This window comes from Lagenorhynchus albirostris, chromosome 20 (assembly GCF_949774975.1).
Source record: "Lagenorhynchus albirostris chromosome 20, mLagAlb1.1, whole genome shotgun sequence".
Classification (NCBI taxonomy): domain Eukaryota; kingdom Metazoa; phylum Chordata; class Mammalia; order Artiodactyla; family Delphinidae; genus Lagenorhynchus; species Lagenorhynchus albirostris.
This window is the reverse complement of record NC_083114.1, coordinates 52859544-52880216: the sequence shown is the minus strand read 5'-3', so window position 1 is coordinate 52880216 and position 20673 is coordinate 52859544. Positions and strand designations below refer to the sequence as shown.

At 54.7% G+C, this 20673-nt stretch overlaps 1 protein-coding gene across 1 annotated transcript in view; it reads left to right on the top strand.

The window, feature by feature from the left end:
* The window catches only part of SAP30BP (SAP30 binding protein), a 34027-nt gene extending 17979 nt beyond the window's left edge, over positions 1-16048 (top strand). The window contains exons 4-11 of the mRNA XM_060133828.1: positions 2731-2773; positions 8618-8706; positions 10831-10922; positions 11752-11812; positions 12193-12244; positions 13646-13704; positions 14508-14592; positions 14861-16048. Coding sequence (XP_059989811.1) covers positions 2731-2773; positions 8618-8706; positions 10831-10922; positions 11752-11812; positions 12193-12244; positions 13646-13704; positions 14508-14592; positions 14861-15042 — 663 coding nt within the window. The 3' untranslated portion in view covers positions 15043-16048. The remainder of the gene's footprint in view (positions 1-2730; positions 2774-8617; positions 8707-10830; positions 10923-11751; positions 11813-12192; positions 12245-13645; positions 13705-14507; positions 14593-14860) is intronic.
* Positions 16049-20673: the final 4625 nt, after the last annotated feature.

The following is a 20673-nucleotide window of genomic DNA, read 5'->3' as shown; positions in this document are numbered from 1 at the left end:
ACGTCAGAGGGCGGAGGAATTCCATTCTAAAGTGTAACGAGGTGTGGCCACCAGGAGTCACAGAGTCCCATTGTTTGTTTCTCCAGGGCCTTAGGAGTCACACGGGTACACGTGACACGAATGGGGGATCTGGACAGCGACAGATTCCAAAGTCTTTCCAGGAGACCTTTGTGCAGAATTGTATGGCGTCCAGTCTGTGGAGGCTAATTTATACGTTTAGCTTTCAGGAGTCTCTCAAGGCAGGAGAATCTCCTCGCTGTTGGGTCCATGGTCCATTGGTCGATACTTTGCTTGGGGATAGTGTGGAGCTGGATTCCGCTGCTGGGAAGGTGGGGTGGGACTTCTTTCTGTGGGTGCTGGGTTTGGGATTGAATAAGAGGCCATAGCCCCAGGGGACTTGGGGTGCACTCTGGGCACTACCCGCTGCCTTCTGTCCGTGTGTCTGTGTGTGTGTGTGCACCCTGTGAGGGCAGAAAACCAGAGACTAGACTAGTTGGCAGATTGAAACCAACTACCCAGTTAATTTTTTTTTTGTTTTGTGGCGTGTGTAGAAAGATAAACCTGGGGGGAAATGAGGAGCTGAGCCAGAAAAGAAAAGACTGAAAGCAGTGGAGAGAACTTCCTGTTTGTGACTCTGCCCCATCATTTCTTTTTCTCCCAGAGACGTGACTAAACAGACCTCAGCTAAGCCAGGCCAGGGCCTTGAGAGACGCAGGAATCCCCACCTCTCCCTACCCCTCCCCCTCCCTTCGCTGGGGCACAGGAGAGCCCCAGGGAGCCTCACACCCTTTAATCTCACTGAGGAGCCCCTGGTGTGAACAAGTACTTTCCCCTTTGAAGAGAAGCTGCCTGTTTGGCGACTAACTTCCTGTGCCTCTGGAGCAGATGTGCTGAATTCCCACGTGGATATCTTGCCTCTTTCCTCGCTGCTTTGCATTTTGGCCACGAAAGGGGCTGGGGCAATGCTTTGGGAAAGAGCTCTAGGGGGCCTTTGAAGAATTAATGGGTCAGTCCTGTACGACCAGCCAAATGGCCCAGGAGGGGAGGAAGGATGTACCCAACTGATGCTTTCCCACAATTAGCACCCAGAAAGCTGTCCCCTAGAGGGAAAATTTAAGGAACTTTTACCGTCCAACGTTTTGTTACTGCCATGCTCGTTAACATTGGTTCCTCCAGAGTCACAGCTACGAAGGGACTGTCGTGGGACCCGTGGAGAGCGGCTCTCTCTGGAGAGCAGCTGATGGATAACCAGCCTGAATTCGGCACGGCAGCCCTCGGGTGCACCTCCGCTTTGCCCACCTGATCGGCGGGGGCGGGTGGCTGGAGGAGACGTTTGCTAAGCAACCTGGCCTGGGCATTATGCCCATCCAGGTCGAATGAATAACTGCAGTGTGCCGAAGAATGAGGGGGTTTTGGCCTGTCCCAGAACCAGAAGGGACTTTTTGGAGAAGGGGGCTAAGAACTGCTGCTCTGGTCTTGGCGTGGAGCCCGGGGTGGGAGGGTGGTCTTCCTGCCCCTTCCCTTCTGAGACGTCACCTCAGTGTAACATTGCTTCGTGTCAGCGGAGTGCACAGAGCTCCACGGCCGTTTCCACGTGCCCATCGGGTCCAGAGTTTTTACTGTCTTATCTCCTCCCTCACCAGCCAGAGGCGGGGGTGGGGGGGGGGCGTGAGATCCAACAATCTCATGAGCACAGCTTCTGCCACTGTGATCATTACCGTGTTATGGCAGTTGAGACCCGTGACCTAACTGTGTTTGAGGGGCTCGGTTTCCCCAGAAATGGGGAAAACAGGTACGTTCCTGCCATTGCATTTGGGGCAGCAGAAGCAAGGAAAGGCCTTCCTGCCCACGGTGCCCGGGTGTGTGACCACGGCTGGGACGGTGCCTTTTCCGGGCTGATTTGGTTTAGATGAAGCATTTGCTCTGAGCGGTGAAATCCAGAGCAAGTCCAGAGCAGTCCGATGAGAAACGTCTGCTCCTAGGGCTCTGCACGCCGCCAGAACTGAAGGACGTGTGGGAGTGGGTGCTGGGGACCGGGGTTTGCAGGAAGGGTCAGAGAAAGCTTTTCTTTGGCGAGACCGTGAGCCAGCGTAAGGAGAGCTGACAGGTGGGCCAGCGAGAGCCAGAGCGAGGCTGCCTCCAAGCCGGGCCTTCCTGGGGCCAGTGCCGTGACTTGTTGAAGTCCCGCTGCCTGTCTGCCCCCGGGTTCCACGAGCTACCCCCTTGCGATAAAGCCTCTCTTTTTTTGCTGAAACTGAGAGTAAGAAAAATCTCTTGGGAGCAGACAGTCTTTTGCGTTTTGGTCTTGCGATTCTCGTGTTGTAAAGTAGCCACCTCTTGCTTCCTGGGCACCAGCTGGAGGCGCTGGTGTTCTGGGGCGGCTGGCCGGGCCCGGGGAGAGCAGCGAGCAGGGTCCATCCAGATGGGCAGCTGTCGCATGGCTGGTGTTTGCTCTCCTCAGCCTTAGGGGTACTGGTCACTGCTGGAGGCCATGGAGGAGAGACTGAAGCAGGTGTGTGGAGCATCCCAGCTGCTCTGATGAAGGAAGAAGGGGTATTCGGAGGTTCAGGGGTCCCAGGATCCCCCAAAGTGTCCGCTCACTCTCGGGGCTCTTCACGGTGCTTTCACCTTTTCTCCTTCCTTAAAAGTCCTGAGTGGTGTCAGTGAGGAGAGTGACTGTGGGTCAGGAGGCCCGGGCTTACTCCTTGTGTTTCTGTTTTTCTTTTGCAGGATAACCCAGAAGTAGAAAAGCGAGATCCCCAGGAATTAGTTGGTGAGTATCCTGGTGTGGGGGGCGGGGAGCCTCACGCAGAGCCAACCGGCTTCCAGCCACGCAGGTGGCTTCTCTCTGCTTCGGCCAAGGCAGCTGCTCTGCTGCTCTCACAGGGCCTTTGGCATTTTCTAAGACGTCTGGATGCGACACCCAGGGAACAATTCTTCTTTGACAGTCAGAGTCACGGTGCGTTTCACTGGGCTTTGGTCAGTTGCCAGCGTTGTCGAGGGATTCAGGGCCCCCTTCAGCTGGGAGCTCGTTCCCCTGTGCCCTGCGTCCGTCCTCCGGCCTTGCCCCCCCACAGCCCCCTCTGCTGGCGTATTCACGGGCTCAGGGAGCAAACACGTGGCCTCTGCTGGCACCCTGCTCTGTCCCCAGGAGGGAACATGCCTCACAGCCCTGGGGTCTGGGGCCCTTTATGGGACTGGCCAGGGCAGTTACATTTCTGGAAAATGACACACGTGTCATCCCAGGTTCCGTGTTCACCTCAGCCTCTTAATCCTTTTAGGAAGCCTCTCAGCCCCTTCAGTTTGGCGGCGGACTTTGTGAGGGGCTCTCCCAGGGCCTGGCCCGGCCTCACGGCGAGGGGATTGGCCCTCCCTCTCTGTGGCGACTGTGCCCGCCTCTATCCACCTGCTCCACTTGTCTTCACAAAGCAGGTTCCTGCTTCTCAGGCGGCCTGCAGAGCCCGCTCCTCTGCTTCCAGACGGAGCCTTTGAGATGTGCTTACTCTGCCCTGGGAAGCCCTGGACTCCGCCTGGAAATGCTGCTTCCTGCAGCCCCTCCAACCTGACCTTTTTTCCTGATAGGATCCCTTCACCGGTGATGGGAGATAGGGACCCATTCTGGTTTTCCGGACTGAAAGAACTGAAAATTGTTCATTATATTTGTCTTCTGAGGAAGGATTGGGTAGCAGCGTGACCACACTGAGCAGCCCAAGTGCTCAGTGGGATCCTGCCTTTATCTCCGAGTTTTCTGATGAGTGGGGTATGAGTCTTTCCTACCCTGTAAAAACCCAAATTTTCCTAAAACCTTAGAGTTTGCTCTTGGAAAATGGCGCTGTAGGGGTGGCCCAGTTGGCTTCACGGGCAGAGAGAACAGAGCACAGCCTCACCAGGCAGCCCGTGGCCTTCTCCAAGTGGGTGATGGACTGGAGCCTCGGCCTCCTCTCGCCTCCAGTCCCTGCTGTTCACCACCAGGACGCTGGGGGTGGAGCGTGGGGTCAGGGGCGCCGGCCCAGGAGCCCAACAAGGCAGCGCCCTCCACTCTTGCGGGCGGTGCTTGGCGAGCGGTGGAATGTGTGTGGGCACCAGCCATCTCAGCCCCGACTTCTTCCACAACCAGCTTTCACTTTTCCTCTCCTTGTCACTTTTTGAAAATAGCTTTGTTGAGGTGTAACTTGCATAGAGTAAGATTCGTCAGCTTTTAGTGTTAACTCCTACCACAGTCGTGACGTAGAGCATTTCCATGACTCCAAAGTGTTCCCCCGTACCCCTCCCCTTGCAGACATTTCCTCCCTCAGCCTCAGGCAAGCAGTGATCTACTTTCTTCACTGTAGTTTTGTCTTTTTTAGGATTTCTTATAAATCAGGATTTGTTGACCTTGGCACGATTGACATTTCGGGCTGGATAATTCTTTGCAGTGGGGGCCTGGCCTGTGCACTGTACAGTGTTTTAGCAGCATCCCTGGTCTCTGCCCACTAGGTGCCAATCGCAACCCCCTCTTCCTGCCAGATATGACAACGAAAAATGTTTCCAGACACTGCCAGATGTTGCCTTGGGGGGCAGAATTGCCCCTGGTTGAGAACCATTGATACAAATGGAATCACAGTTTGTTGGCGGGGTTTCTGTTGCTTTTTTGTTTGTTTGCTTGTTTTTTCTAGTTTCTTACACTTCCCATAGTGTTTTGTGTTTTTTTAATAAACTTCTTAGACTTTTTTTTTTTTTAAAGAACTTCACATTACCTTTTTATTTATTTATTTTTGGCTGTGTTTTGGGTCTTCATTTCTGTGCGAGGGCTTTCTCCAGTTGCGGCGAGCGGGGGCCACTCTTCATCGCGGTGCGCGGGCCTCTCACAGTCGCGGCCCCCTGTTGCGGAACACAGGCTCCAGACACGCAGGCTCAGTAGTTGTGGCTCACGGGCCCAGTTGCTCCGCGGCATGTGGGATCCTCCCAGACCAAGGCTTGAACCCACGTCCCCTGCATTGGCAGGCAGATTCTCAACCACTGCGCCACCAGGGAAGTCCCTCCCATAGTGTTTTTGAGACCCATCCACGTCCTTGAGAATATCCATAGTTTTTTTTTTTTTTTTTTTGCTGATATTATCTCGTTGTAGAGTTCCACTGCAGTTTCTTGAATCCAGTCACCCACAGAGGACACAGGTGGAGCTCTAAGCCTCAGAGTTTGGATTCCTCTTCCCATTTCTCACTGAGGAGGTAGTAGTTGACCTGTGCAGAGTGGCTTCTGCTCATGGGACCATCGTTGTCAGCCCCTCTGCCTGAACTCAGCTCCTTTTTTTTTTTCTTCCTTTAAATTTTATTTATTTATTTTTGGCTGCGTTGGGTCTTCGTTGCTGCTTGCGGGCTCCTCATCATGGTGGTTTCTCCTGTTGCAGAGCATGGGTTCTAGGTGCGCGGGCTTCAGTAGTTGTGGCACACAGGCTCAGTAGTTGTGGCTCACGGGCTTAGTTGCTCTGTAGCATGTGGGATCTTCCTGGACCAGGGCTCGAACCCGTGTCCCCTGCGTTGGCAGGCAGACTCCCAACCACTGCACCACCAGGGAGGCCCCTCAGCTATTCCTTTTTTTTTTTTTTTTTCCCCAGCTCCTTTTATTCATGCCTCTGGATGTGGGACTTGGGTTGCTCTGCTGGTGTAGGCAGCGTTTTCATATGTATAGACAGCCCCAGGTTTAATGGAGCAAAGGAAAGCAGAGAAGCTGGCCCAGGGCTCCCCAGCGCTGTAGCTGCCTGACAGAGCTGAGCGTGGGCATCCTGCCATCCCCTCCAGTTGCCCCACTGGTGCCCCGTGGGTGGGCCTGGAACAGTGGCCGTGGGTGGTAAGCCAGTTGGGTCTCTAGTGAGCCAGAGACACTCCGCTGCCTCCTGCTTCCAGCCCCACAATACCTCCAGGCGTCCCTTCACTCCTGCCATTACAGAAGCCCAGCTGACTAGCTGCTCCTTCGCAGATTTATACCTGGCAACTCTGGATACCAGCACTGTTCTGGGACTTGGGCACGCACGCACCTGGGGTGAAGCGTGCTGACGGCAGGCTTCTCGGATCCTGAGTGTGGCTGCCTGCCGAGAACACCCCAGGCAGACCTGGAGAGCCGCAGACGCGAGCTGCCCCCATGTGCCTGGATACACATCTTGGTGTGTTTCCAGGGAAGGTGGTTTGAGGCTGGCTGCTCAGTCGCCATATATGTGGGTCTGATGTCTTCTGCTTTCGACTCATTTTGAGACTTAGGAGAGGCAGAATCACAGAAAGATTGCTCCTGAAATCTGTGAGGTAAACTTGTACCGAGTTTCCTGAATGTATCTCTTCATTTGCCGGCTACTCCCGAGGAATTTTCTCATTCCTAGCCCAGTTCCAAGCCCACGAGCTCAGGAGGGGCTCTCCCTCTCCCTGTCACACTGTATACCATTTGAGCCCAAGTGTGGCTGGGTTGCTAATGGCAACAGTGCCACACCCTGTTTTTCCAAAAGGCTTTCCTGGCAAATGCCAGAGGGCACTCTTTGTCTTCTCTGTCACATGCACACACACTCTCCGCCCCAGGGAAGCCTTAACCCTCTTTGCTGTGGCCCAAAGCCTGCCCCAGCCCCCCTTGCTTCTGTTGCTGATGCTTAAGAAATGCGAGAACCAGCACACCCCAGCTGGTTCCGCTCTCTGCCGGCCTCTGCAGCCTGCTTGAGCCTCAGGCTTTGACCTCCTGCCTCTCCCAGAGCTGGGAGGAAGGAGGAAGTGAGGATGAGATTGAACTCCTGCCAGATCTGGGTGTCCCTCGCTTCAGGAGACAGGAGACAGGAGGAGGGTGCTGGGCAAAGAGAAGCGCATGGTTCTGTGGTGAAAACTGCTCCCGGGCTGCACTGGTGTGTCAGTCCGCAGCAGGATATGTCACCCAGTCTCTGTCCTCTTCCCTTCACTCAAAATGGCAGATCTAGTACTCTGTTCCTGGGGCACGTCCAGTGAGAATCCACCAACAGTGAGAATCGGCACGTGTATCCAGGTTAGGAGACTGTCCCTGGGCTTGGGCCCCAGCCTCAGTGTTTACAGTGTGTGCAGGCTCCTTGGGCAGCAGCTGAGGCTAGTGAAGCTCGAAGCAGAAATCAAAGCACCTTATCTGCTAAGAAAATATTAACCCAGCTTTGGGAGAGAATGGGAAGGCTCGCTAGGCCATCCCCAGGCAGTCCAGGCAGCCACTTGGGGCTTAGAAGTCTCGCCTGGGGCCAGGCACACGGCGGGTACCCAGTCAGTACTTGCGGGTGTCACTGGTGCTGGATTCTGCATTCTTTGCTTTCATCCTGCCCCACCCCACTCCGCCTGCTGTTTGCTCACTGTATAGTCCTTTTCATGAGAGAACGTTTTAAAAGCACATACAGAATCTTACAACAAACAGCGCATTGTCTGAGTGATCCAGAGCACAGCTCTGCAACCGCAAGGGTGGCCAGAGGCAGCACAGCGGGGAGTGGAGAGAGAGAGACGCTTGGGTGGGCAGGGGCGGATCTCCAAGGGAATTGCCCCCTGGGAGTTGTGGTTCTTCACTTCAGAATCAGACCTTTTGTTCCCAAGAACGAAGTGGACCAAGAGCGGGTTGATTGGTTTTACCATTAAAGGGCCATGGACTGCCCAGGTGGCGCAGTGGTTAAGAATCCGCCGGCCAGTGCAGCGGACATGGGTTCGAGCCCTGGTCCAGGAAGATCCCACATGCCGCAGAGCAGCTAAGCCCGTGCGCCACAACTACTGAGCCTGCGCTCTAGAGCCCACGTGCCACAACTACTGAGCCCGTGTGCCTAGAGCCCGAGCTTCGCAACAAGAGAAGCCACCACAATGAGAAGCCCGCGCACCGGGACGAAGAGTAGCCCCTGCTCGCCACAACTAGAGAAAGCCTGTGCAGCAACAAAGACCCATTGCAGCCAAAAATTAATTAATTTAAGAAAACATTAAAGGGCCCTAAGCTAATAACCAACAGGTCCTTTTGTAAATGTCATTTATGCACAAGGCAGTATTGAGTGCTTTGAGTCCCGAAGCCTAGGGAACCCTGAACTGCTCCTGTAGCCTCGGTAGGAGAGCCTGAGGTGAGAAGGATGGCGCCAAGCAATTCTGAGTTTCCGGAATTCTGGGAGGGTGTTTCAGGGGCAGAGCCCCTGGGGGGCTGGATCTGGTCACGTTATGAGCCAGCGGTGTGCACATCTCTTCCCAGCCTCAAGTTCAGCGACTTCACATTGGTAGCTTGACATTAGCCGTGGGGAGAATTTACACCACAGAAATGGGCAGATGCTGCAGGTCGTGGCTGTGCCCCTCCCCACCTCCCAGCTGGGTGTTAAACATCCACCAGCGCACCCCAGGACATAGCCTTTGGCCACACGCCATCTTTATGCTCGTGCCCTCTGCCTGACCTTCTCTTCCCCTGGGTTGGCACGTGCCGGCTCCTTCTGGTCAATTGATCTCAACTCACATGCACCCCCTCGGAGTGCTACTCCAAACACCCTGTTCTACTGTTTCATAGTGTGTATCCCTCCTTGAAAATGTTTTATCGGCCTTTTTTTTGCGGTGGGGGGGTATTGTCCATGTCTGTCCCCCACCCTAACCCTCCCACCCACCCACAGAATTCTTCTCTGTTCTTTCCACAGCCTCCTTTTCTGAAAGAGTCCGGAACATGTCACCTGATGAAATCAAGATCCCGCCCGAGCCCCCCGGCAGATGCTCAAATCACTTACAGGTAAGCACAGTGCTCGACTGCTGAGGCCCATGTAGCCCAGGAGGCCTGGGACAGGTGTCTGGCTCGGTCTGACTTTAAGAAGCTTCTGGATGGCCCGAGTGGGAAGGAGCCTGCAGTCCTGGTGACCTCCCTTAGGCTGCTCTCAGGAGTTTGCACTGTACACAACGCCACCCTCTGCTGCTTCAGCCGGGGCCCCTAGCTGCCCTAAGTGATGTCCTTACCAGAGAAAACAACATGCCTCTTCTGGGCAACCCTGAGCCAATGGGACCGTCTCGGAAGGAACTTTGCTAAGAAACTGAGGGATTGTCAGAATGTAAAATAAACAAATAGAAGTGCAAAAGCACAAGCACGGATATGCATAAACTTCAGTCCTCGTTTTCCTAAAATGCCAGTTCACTGGCTTCTTGTTTGACGAAACCTGGTGCAGACCTGACCTGAGGAGATGGAACGTTGAGTGCGGTCACTCCCTTGGGATCAGGACCTCAGGGGACAGCGGGATTACACCTCCTGGTCAGCCTCGGTGGTTGTTTCTCCCTGTCCCTCTGCACGTTCCGCTGTGAAGGAGACTTTGTGACAGTAGGGCAGACATGCACGGCTGCCCCCAGAGTGGTACCCGGTCCACCTGCTCTACCTTTGATCCTGTAGGTTCTACTGGTGCCTCTGGCCACACCCCAAGCCCCCACAGCACGCTGATGGACGGGTGACTAAAGGGACCTGGGGCTGGAGATGCGGCTCACTGTGTCTTCTCCTCCCGGAAGTCTCCTGCCTTTGCTGAGGTCGTCCCCCACCACCACCACCTACCACCCGCCCAGCATCGAGTCACCCCTGCGCCAGGCAACAGTCCACAGCCTGTAAGAACTCTCCAGCAGTCCACCAGGCGGAGACAGGCGGCCCAGCCTTCAAGACCAGAGTATTTCTCCTTTTTCGATCCTCCTAGTGGTAGAAACCATGACACTGAGCAAACGTTTTAGTTCATCTGAAACAGGAGGACCCGTCTGACGGCCCGGGAGACACAGAAAAGTCTTGTGTAAAATACAGATCTTCCTCCATCTGCCAAGCCTTCTGGATAGGCTGCCCTCCGTCACCCTTAAAGACAATGTGGAGGCGTGGCGCACCCGGCTTCTCCCTGCCCTGGTAAATGTGTCACGAACTTCTCTCTGCAATTCAGTGCTTCCTCCAGCCATTCTTGGCTTCCGACAGAGGGAGTGGGTCACCTCTCCTGATGTGCCCAAAGGGCCTCGCTCAGGCCCTCCCAGCCTGCCCGCCTCCTCTTGCAGGTGAAGAGTGCCCCAAATGTTTTCCTTCTGGACAGTCTGTGTTTAGCTGCTGCTAGTGGGGGAGGCGGCCGAGTGACCCTTACCTGGGCCAGCGCCAGCCTTCCTGGGTAAGACTGCTCCTCAGAGGTGGCTCTGCCCTGAGACCCGGGTTCCTGGGGCCTCTTCACGCGCCAGACAGCCCTGATGCCATCTGTTGTGGACTTCATCTCTGTGGGCCTGGGGACACTTGTGGCACTGGCCCAGATCACTGCCAGGTGGTTCTTCTGTTTCCCGTTGAGCCAGGGTAGGGGCCTGGAGGGGAGTTTGGATGAAAAACGACCTCTTGACCCCTGACGGTGCCTCTTGATAGAGTGGTGAGGACCGGCCATCTGTGAGCTGCCCCTCAAAGGACACTGGGGAGGCTTGTGACACCTCTACTCCCGCCTTCCTGGATCTCCTGCTGAGGACTCATCCCCATGGTAAAATTAAATACCAGCCTTCAGCCCTGCCCATCAGCACTGAAGCCTGAAACCTCTCCAGGTGATTCAGGAACTGATTAACCAAGTGGGGATTTGCTCACTGTCTTCGCTGTGGCTTCTCTGCCTTGAGCTTCTTATTCTTCCCTCTATTAACCACCCAAAGGGGGTCAGAAGAGAGCAAAGCAAAAGCAGACTGGTCTCCATCTATCTTATCTGTGCTCGGTGCTGGTCACAGGCTGGGTGGTGAAAGACCGTATGGCCAGAGCAGGGCTTCTCGTGGCTCTGTGGCTCTCCTGGGTCCTCATGTCCACACAGCACGTGTGACCACAGACTGGGATCATTAGGCGGTGGGGTTCTGTCATAGTCATCCTTCTGTTTCTCTTCCACAGGACAAGATCCAGAAGCTTTATGAGCGGAAGATAAAGGAGGGAATGGATATGAACTACATTATCCAAAGGAAGAAGGAATTTCGGAATCCCAGGTGAGTTTCCCACGAGCCTGCAGGGTCAGTTGGGTGGTTGATATTGGACGGGGGACGGGGGTGCCACCATGGAGGTGGCAGGGAGAGGCCCAGCTCAGATCACACCTGAGCCCAAAAGCGCCATCACCCACTCGGCATTCCCCTCGCCGAGGCTTACCGTTTACCGTGGAAGAGCCAGATCGAACGCGTAAAGCAGAGTGGAAGCCGAGAGGCCTGGGCTGGGCGGGGGCGCCTGGCTGGGTTCTCGCTCCCACGCTGCTCCTAGAGCATGTGGCCTCTCGAGGCCTCAGTGTCCGCTGCTGCTCAATGAGGGGATTGGACCAGATGATCACCCCAGGTCCTCCCACCTCTAGAAAGTGGTTGATTCTGTGCGCAGGTGAGAGGTTTGAGAAACAGAACTGTGTCTGGGTCTTACTCCGTCCAGTGCTCAAGCAAGTGACACACCCAGGAAAGAGCCTCGTGTGCGGATAGCCGAGACCTGCCCTGGCCCCTGTGGGCCTAAGTGGGGTGGCCCCGACCAAACCACACACACTGAAGGTCAGATGTCTGCTTAAGAACAGAAACTGCAGCCCTCACCTCGACACCATATTCTTCCTGGCCTCTGGCCCCAGTCCATCTCTCTGGGAGGCTGGAGGGCCAGAAGTGACTTTTAATGTCAAGCCAGTGGACATTTCCCCTTCCATCCAGAAGCTTGCTTAGAACAGTTCGGCCGGATTTAAAGGCTTCACCTGAGCCCAGGCACCAAATGGTTCTGATCTCTTGAAATCTGGTGCCACCCAGGGCCCCGGGTCTCAGGCCTGCTCAGCGCCTTGTGGTTTTCCTCTTTCAGCATCTATGAGAAGCTCATCCAGTTCTGTGCGATTGATGAGCTCGGCACCAACTACCCGAAGGTATGTCCCACCCGCAGAGGCTGAGGGTGAGAGAGGGTACCCAGGGCCCTGTGCTCATCCCGCTGGATCCAGCCTGGCACCACTGAAAGGTCCACACTGCAGCACTGCCAGCTGAGGAGCGCAGTCCCCGTCTCTCTTGTTTGAGTCCCGGGGCCTCTGATTGGCTAGGGCCTGAGCATGGACTCGCTGTGCCCTGTAGAACAGCCTGTGCACAAATGCATCTTTGCCCTCATAATCCTAAGGAGGACTGGCTAGAGACCAGGGATAACAGCTGAGCCCCTGTGCCCTTGAAGGCAGGAGACTCCAGGCCAGGAAGATCCATGGAAAGACCAGGGAAGGCACTTTAACCTTTGCTGCAGCTTTAACCTTTTCTTTTTCAGGATATGTTTGACCCCCATGGCTGGTCCGAAGACTCCTACTATGAGGCATTAGGTGCGTAGCTGTCCGTCTGCCTGCTCACCCATCCGTCTGTATATCCATCCAGTCATCAGGCAGCACAGATTTCAGGGTCTCCTCCATGTCCGGCCATGTCTGAGGAGCTGGGTATACAGCCTTGAAAGGTCCAGACCCCATCCCTGACTTATGAGGCTTACAGTACAGCACAGAAGACAGGATTAAAGGAGTGATCCAGTGATGACAGGTGTGGGGATGGTGGGCGTGCAGGCAGGGCCACCTAATTGGGCCAGGGGTGGGGCGGCCTCACTGAGGAAACCAGGTCTGAGGTGAGGTTTGAAGGTGCACAGAGACTGGCCGAGCAGGTGTAGACGGTGTCCCAGGCAGGGGCCAGTGGGAGTGCAGCAATCTCGGAAGGGGCGCATCTGGGAGAACTGGGAGGAATTTCAAAGGGCCCATTTCCTCGGATGCCTGGTCCCAAACCAGCAGCCTGTGAGCCAGATCTGGCCTGTAGGTGTGTTTTGTTTGGCCCATATGAGTTTTGTCTTGCTTTAATTTGAATTAGTTGACAACGTTTTATCTAAAAATCTAGGGACTTCCCTGGTGGTCCAGTGGTTAAGACTCCGAGCTTCCAATGCAGGGGGCGTGGGTTTAATCCCTGGTCAGGAAACTAAGGTCCCATGGGCTGCGTGGTGCAGCAAATAAATACATACATACGTACATTAAAAAAAACATTAAGGGACTTCCCTGGTGGCGCGGTGGTTAAGCATCCACCTGCCAATGCAGGGGACATGGGTTCGAGCCCTGGTCCGGGAAGATCCCACGTGCCGCGGAGCAACTAAGCCCGTGCGCCACAACTACCGAGCCTGCACTCTAGAGCCCGCGAGCCACAACTACTGAGCCCACGTGCCCCAACTCCTGAAGCCCGCATGCCTAGAGCCCATGCTCCGCAACAAGAGAAGCCACCGCAATGAGAAGCCCGCGCACCACAACAGAGTAGCCCCTGCTCGCCGCAACTAGAGAAAGCCCGTGCGCAGCAACAAAGAACCAACGCAGCCAAAAATACATTAAAAATAAATAAATTTATTTTTAAAAATACATGCATAAAAAAATGCACACATTAAAAAATAAAAATCCAAGGTTCTGGCTGCTCTTGGTCGCTGAGAAGGTAGTCACGCTAGGCCAGCACTCCCAGCCAGCCGAAGCTGGGAACGGCTGACCCCTCCGGACGGCCGTGCACAGCCCCAGCCTCGGGGCCTTTAAGGCTGAGGCCCCTGCTTCCTGCTGGCCGAGCGCTGGCGCTTGACTGTGCCCATCACAAAGGGATGCTTCAGACAAGAGCCCCAGGGAAGCAGCAGGTGCTAGTCCTTCGGCCTGAAGTACCTCCTCGTGTGGGAGTTGTTTCGGCTGCTTGTGTAACTGCCCGTCTTGTCTTCATAGCCAAAGCCCAGAAGATTGAAATGGACAAATTGGAAAAGGCCAAAAAGGAGCGAACCAAAGTAAGTGGTGGCCGGCAGTCCTGATGAAGAGAGCAGCTGTTTGGAGCGCACGGGTCCTGCTGGCTAAGCCCTGGGACATCCAGGCTGCTCTCCCCACAACCACTGGTTCATCGCCTGACGATGCGCTGAGCAGCCTTAGGTGTGCCCTGTGCTGGATTTGAAGGCTCCCTAAGTCAGCTTGAAGACGCTTTCCAGTTGCTTCCGTTTGGTTTCTTGGCATCTTCTGTTAGTTGCATTACACACACACACACACACACACACACGTTACAGCCATAGACCCCTGGGGGCTTTCTCCCTTTGTCGTCATAGGTTAGGTGTTCTTGGCCTGAACGAAGGCAGAGATTTCCTTCCCAGGGCGCTCTGCTGTGCCTTTCTTGGCTTCCAGAGCTGACCTCTGCAGCCTGCCTTAGTGCTTCCCTGTAGGTCCCATGTCTCATGGCCCGGCGACCCCTCCTTTTAGGATCCTGAGTACGCTGCTTCCCAAGCAGCACCGCCTCCCACGGAGTGTGAGGGCGGGGGCCTGGGCCTGAGGTGGGGCGGCGGGCAGGGGTGCCCGAGCGCAGAGACACAGTGGTGCTGGGAGGAGCCCGATGTCTGTTGGGGAAGCTCTCTTCAGGGGATTAAACCCCGTTCGAGTGCCTCCCCCGCACCTCTCCTACCCTTGGACAGTCAGAGCAGAGCTGACTCTCAGTGCCTCCTGTGTGGTGCCAATCTCCTGTCCCCTGGGAGCAGACAGGTGGCAGAATGATGTGGACACACAGCTTTACACGAGTTTTAACGCTTGTCTCTCTCTCGCCCTCCAGATAGAGTTTGTGACGGGCACCAAGAAAGGGACCACAACCAACGCCGCAGCCGCCACCACCGCCACGGCCAGCACAGCTGTTGCAGGTAGACGGCGGCTCCGCTTCGCGGCTGCTCCACAGACGGAGCGAGGGCTTCCCTCCCTTGTTTTGGGGAACAGGGCCTGGCCTCGCTGTGGTTTGTGCTGAGCCGCTTTGGAGCCTGGGGTGGGGTCCCCGTTCACTGGCTGCCCCTTGGCTTTCTGAGGCTAGGGGCCCTGCAGTGTCTGCCTCCTGGGCTCTGACTGCCGGCCTACTGAGAAGGGCCATTGCTTTGTGGTTGGAGTTGATCTGGCTTCTCTCTTGCCTTACCCCAGACGCCCAGAAGAGAAAGAGCAAGTGGGACTCGGCCATCCCGGTGACGACGATAGCCCAGCCCACCATCCTCACCACTACGGCCACCCTGCCCGCTGTCGTCACAGTGACCACCAGTGCCAGTGGCTCCAAGACCACCGTTATCTCTGCCGTGGGCACCATCGTGAAGAAGGCCAAGCAGTGACCTGAGGGACCAGCTCGGGGTGGCTCGGACATTCTCCTTTCCCTCAAGGGGAGGAGCCACTCTGGGGCTTGACGAGACTGTGCAGCCCGGTGACCTATGCCCACTGGGAGGCGCCACTTTGTATATTTCAGGACTGGGACCTGCTCCCTGGGTGCCACCCCGAGAGGAGACTCCATGCAGCCTTCCAGCTGGAAGAGACGTTGCTGCAGCAGACTGGGGCACTGTGGACAGTGTCCTCCATGCTGTGGGGTCTGCCGCCCTGTTAAAAGCACCATATCCTTACATCTCAGCATCTCGGATGCACTGGCCTCTTCTACAGTCTGTTTTCAGGCAAACGTGAAAGCTCAAGCGTCCTCCCCATCTTCTTGGCTGGGATTGTCAGGGTTGACGGGGATGACCAAAGCCTGCGGTGCTGCTCAGAGAAGGTGGCCCAGGAAGTCACTGAGGTTATTCCCAGTGAACGCCTCTTGGCGTGGGCGGGCAGGGTCCCGAGAGCAGGGGAGGCCCCAGTTCCCACTGTCTGCTACCCTGACCCTGCAACTCAGCCAGTCCTCAGGCAGGAGCCCAGGCCTCTACTCCCTTGGGCGCAGTTGAGCCCTCCTCAGATCACTTCTTGGACACACCCCAGCTTTTGAAGTCAAGCCAGTGACCAGGAGGGCTGGGGTTGACCTCCAGCCTGCAGGGAGGGGGCGAGGTATGAGCAGGCCCAGTGTGGGGAGATGAGTCACCTCCTGGCACGGCTGGGCAGCCGCTCATTGTTTACGTGAAACCCGGCTCCTGGGAGGCTCCCGCCACCCCACCCTTCCTGTGCCGGTTATCTCTGCCCCACAGCAGCACCCGGGCAGCGCCAGTGGCCGCCGGGCTCCTTCTGGGGCCAAAACAGATTTCCCAGCCGCTGCCAGGCCTGGAGGCCGAGGCCGAGGACGGAGAGAACGGGTCTGCCTCTCCTGCGCTTTGGCAGCTCCCTCCTCCAGCGGGAGGGCTTCGTGTTCAGAGAAGGAAGCAGGGCTGTGAAGCGCAGGGTTGCTTCCCTGGGGCGGGCGGGGGGTTAGAAAGGTGGTCCCGAAGTGCCCGATACTGTTGCATGACCAGAGGGGTGTGACAACCCTGCCCTGTGGTCCCCAAAATAGAGATCGAGTCACACTCGCCCCCTCCCCACAAACACACGGCACCAGAAGAGGTTGGTTCTCCTCCTCTCCTCCTTTGTGAAGACTTTGCAACCCTGAAGAGAGGGGCTGCTGTCCCCCGGGTCAGAAGGGGCTTCCTGCCCTGCAGCCTCCTCCGACAGGGGCCCCTCATTCCACAAGGGCCCCGTGGAGCTTGTGTGGGTGGCAGCGTGGGACCGTGGAGACAGCAGGAGCGGGGTCAGCACCTCTGCTCTGGGTCCCAGTTTAAAACAAGTTTGAGTCGTGTCTTGGGCCCTTACTTCTGTAAGCCTTCTTTGTCAGATCACGGTAATAAAGCTTCTTAAGGTGGTTGTGGAGAATCAATGACATGATTTATGCAAAAGTTGTATTAACTATAAAGTACTCTACACGTCTGTTGTTGGCAAATCCAGTTCCTTCTTGTTTTAGACCAAGGAGGGAAGCAAACTCGAGAGGTAATAAAACTGGCCAGGGTCCTGGCCTTTGACTGTGCTCTGGGCACCCCCATCCTGGCCGTCAAGCTGTCCGGTGGGATCAGTAATGACTGTTTCCCCCGCGGGGCCCAGCCGCTGGGGCCCTGGGGAATGAACGCAGTCTGGGGTTGGGCATCCCAGAGTTGGCAGTTGTTGCACTTACAAGCCTTGTGAGTGGGGTGAAGGTCTTTAAACAGGATTGGTGCCTGCCCACCTTAGTTCCCCTGAGGGCGCCACAGGGGCGGGTTATCAGCTTTCCCTGGGGACTGTGTGTCCCCAGCACGCGGGTCCAAAGTCCTCTGTCCCTGCTTGCAAACCGCCTGTCCAAGCTGAACCCTACTCCCACCCACCGATACATCCCCTACCCTCCTCCTATGGTCCTCATCTTGGGTGATGTCATCATGATCATCCAGGGCTCACAGCTGCATCCTGGACCCCTGTGCTCTACCCCACAACCAATGGGTCACTTCAGAAACCCCTCCCCCACCACTGTTACTGCTGCCTCAGTTCACTGATTGCTTCGGCCTCATCTGCTGTCTTTCTCACTCTCCCACTCCCATCCGAGCTCCAGTCCGGCTCTGGGGAGCATCTTCCTGCACCCCAGCTCTGGCCACGTCATGTGCCCTCCCGCTGTCCTCAGGAGATTCCACTTCAGCCTGGCAGGCAAGGCCACCAGCATTCTCATCACCTCGCCAGTCTCCCCCCTCCACACCCCTCCCACCGCTGACCCTGCCCACGCCCCCATCCTTGGCTTCTCCCAACTTTCTCACCATTGCCCTTGTATCACTCCCTACCTGTGCATAGATACCTTCAAGATGCAGCTCAGATTTTCTTAACCCCTTCCTGACTCTCCTGGGCGTTAGTTGCTCCTTTCTCAGGGCTCCCACGTCTCTGATAACACTACTGCCTTAACTCTTCTGTCCACACATTGGGCTGAGACACGGTTCTCTTATGAGCGGAAACAACACAATCCAACAAAGCTGTGTCCCAAGTGCTTGGTGTGAGATAAGTGCCCAAGTGTTTGGAGGGATGGAGGGAGCAGTGGTCCCTGCCCCCATGGCCACTGGACTGAAAATTCCAAACCCATGTGCCAACCTCACAGCATCCCGCTGCACATTGGCCACATGTTGGCAGTTGATAAGGCTCAGTGATGGGTACTGTCTAATTTTGTGGGTTTGTTTGTTTTGGAGAGCACACAGAGAAACTGTTTTTTTAAGACAGAAACAAGGCAGAGATACACACCCAGAGAGAAAGGGTGTGGGCGTCCTCCCTAATGAGGAGGAGCGCCTTTATGTATGTTTAAAATCTCTATAATAAAAAATAAAAAAAAGTAAGGCCCTTTGAACCATAAAGAATGAGGAAGGGGCTTCCCTGGTGGCTCAGTGGTTGAGAATCTGCCTGCTAATGCAGGGGACACGGCTTCGAGCCCTGGTCCGGGAAGATCCCACATGCTGCGGAGCAACTGGGCCCGTGAGCCACAACCTCTGAGCCTGCGCATCTGGAGCCTGTGCTCTGCAACGGGAGAGGCCGCGACAGTGTGAGGCCCGCACACCGCGATGAAGAGTGGCCCCCACTCGCCGCAACTAGAGAAAGCCCTCGCACAGAAACGAAGACCCAACACAGCAAAAATAAATAAATAAATAAATTAGAAAAAAAAAGAATGAGGAAGATCTCTGTGGCCAAATTTGGCGTGATATTCAGGAGAGAGAAAATGAAAAGGGCAGGTGCCGAACAGTACATAGAATATGCTTCTGTGTAAGAAAGGGAAGAAATACAAAACAAAAAATAGAGGAAAGAGACACAAGTAAAATCTTTCATTTTAAATTTGAATTGGAAACATCAGTATGAACTCGTGATTCAGGGACTAAGTATCTTGGCAGGAGCTAAGAATCCGCCTGCCAATGCAGGGGACACATGTTCGAGCCCTAGTCCGGGAAGATCCCACATGCCGCGGAGCAACTAAGCCCGTGCACCACAACTGCTGAGCCTATGCTCTAGAGCCTGCGAGCCACAACTACTGAGCCCACATGCCACAACTACTGAAGCCCGTGTGCCTAGAGCCTGTGCTCCGCAACAAGAGAAGCCACCGCAATGAAAAGCCCGTGCACCGCAACGAAGAGTAGCCCCTGCTCACCGCAACTAGAGAAAAACCCATGCGCAGCAATGGAGACCCAATGCAGCCAAAAATAAATATATATATTTTTAAAAAAAGATGATGACGGCTTCCCTGGTGGCGCAGTGGTTGAGAGTCCGCCTGCTGATGCAGGGGACACGGGTTCGTGCCCCGGTCCGGGAAGATCCCACGTGCCGCGGAGCGGCTGTGCCTGAGAGCCATGGCTGCTGAGCCTGCATGTCCGGAGGCTGTTGCTCCGCAACGGGAGAGGCCACAACAGTGAGAGGCCCGCGTACCGCAAAAAAAAAAAAAAAAAAAAAAGATGATGAACTCACGATTCAAAAATAAGAAAAAAGTCCCAGCTATGTCCTTTGAAAGGACCCAGAAGCAATGGCCCCCAGTAAGAATGAGCACATGTAGCACCCAAATCTTGATATCTAATACCACTCCCCACTAAAAGGAGCCAGGGCTCCTTGGAGAGAAATGGCCGATCTAGAAATCTAAGTGGGACTGGGCCAGTTTGTCCCAGAAAGCAGGGAGGACTGCAAGGAGTGTTTCAAAGGTCAAAGGAGCAGGTTTGAAGAGATCTCCCACTGGCCAATTATTGTGAAAAAGGAAAAACTCCCTTGCTTCCTATACACTGCTGCTCACAACATCATAAAACGCTTCTGACACCAAATGTATGGGTTTTCCACAACCAAGCAGTTCTGACACCAGCTGCCTGGAGTTAGCCCAGACCCCACAGGTCTGTCCCACAAGACTGCTCCCTACTCAGAGGCCAACTGCCTGTCTGGGCCTCCCCTACTCCTGACCAACTGGTTATAAATTGGAGGTTCCCATGACTCCTCCTTGGGCTCAATAATTTGCTAGAATGGCTCCCAGAACTCAGGAAAACCGTTTACTTACTAGATTACTGGTTCATTACAGTAGGATACAACTCGGGGTCAGCCAGAAGGAAGAGATGCATAGGGAACAGTATGGGGTAAGGGGTGTGGAGCTTCCGTGCTCTCTCTGGGCACACTACCCTCCCAGCACTTCATGTATTTAGCAATCTGGAAGCAATCTGAACCCACTTTGATTAGGATTTTTATGGAGGCTTCATTACTAGGCATGATTCATTAAATCGTTGGCCATTGGCGATGAAACGCCATCTCTAGCCCATCCCCCTTCTCTGGAGGTCGGTGGAGGTTGGGGTGAGAGTGGGGCGGTATTGAGGCTGAAAGTTTCAACTCGCTAATCACGTGGTTGGTTCCCCTGACAACCAGTGCCCCCCAACCTTAGTGGCTTTCCAAAAGTCACCTCATTAACATAAACTCTGGTGTGGTTGAAAGGGGCTTGTTATGAATAACAAAGACTCTCCTTTCACCTTTATTGCTCCGGAGCTGTTCGAAAAAACCATGGACGAAGACCAAATAGGTATTACTTATTATATCGCAACATCACAATTGTAAACTATTGAATAAATGAAAATCCATGCATGCATCGTATTTGAAAAAAGAAAGGAAAACATGTATTTGCCACCATTTGAGTTGAATATATCAACTCTACTCTGAAATTCATAGTTAAAAGAATTAAGCCTTGCACACTGTTGATGGGATTATAAAATTATGCAATTGCTATGGAAAACAGCATGGTGGTCCTCAAAAAATTAAAAATAGGACTTCTGTGTGATCCACCACTTCTGGGTTTATGTCCGATAAAACTGAAAGCAGGGTCTGGAAGGTATGGTGCACACCCATGTTCATAGCAGCATTATTTACAATAACCAAGAGACGGAAGCTACCCAATGTCCACCAACAGATGAGTGGATAAACAAAATGTGGTCTATACATACAATGAAATATTATTCAGCCTTAAAAAGGAAGGAAATCCTGCCACATGCTACAACACAGACGAACCT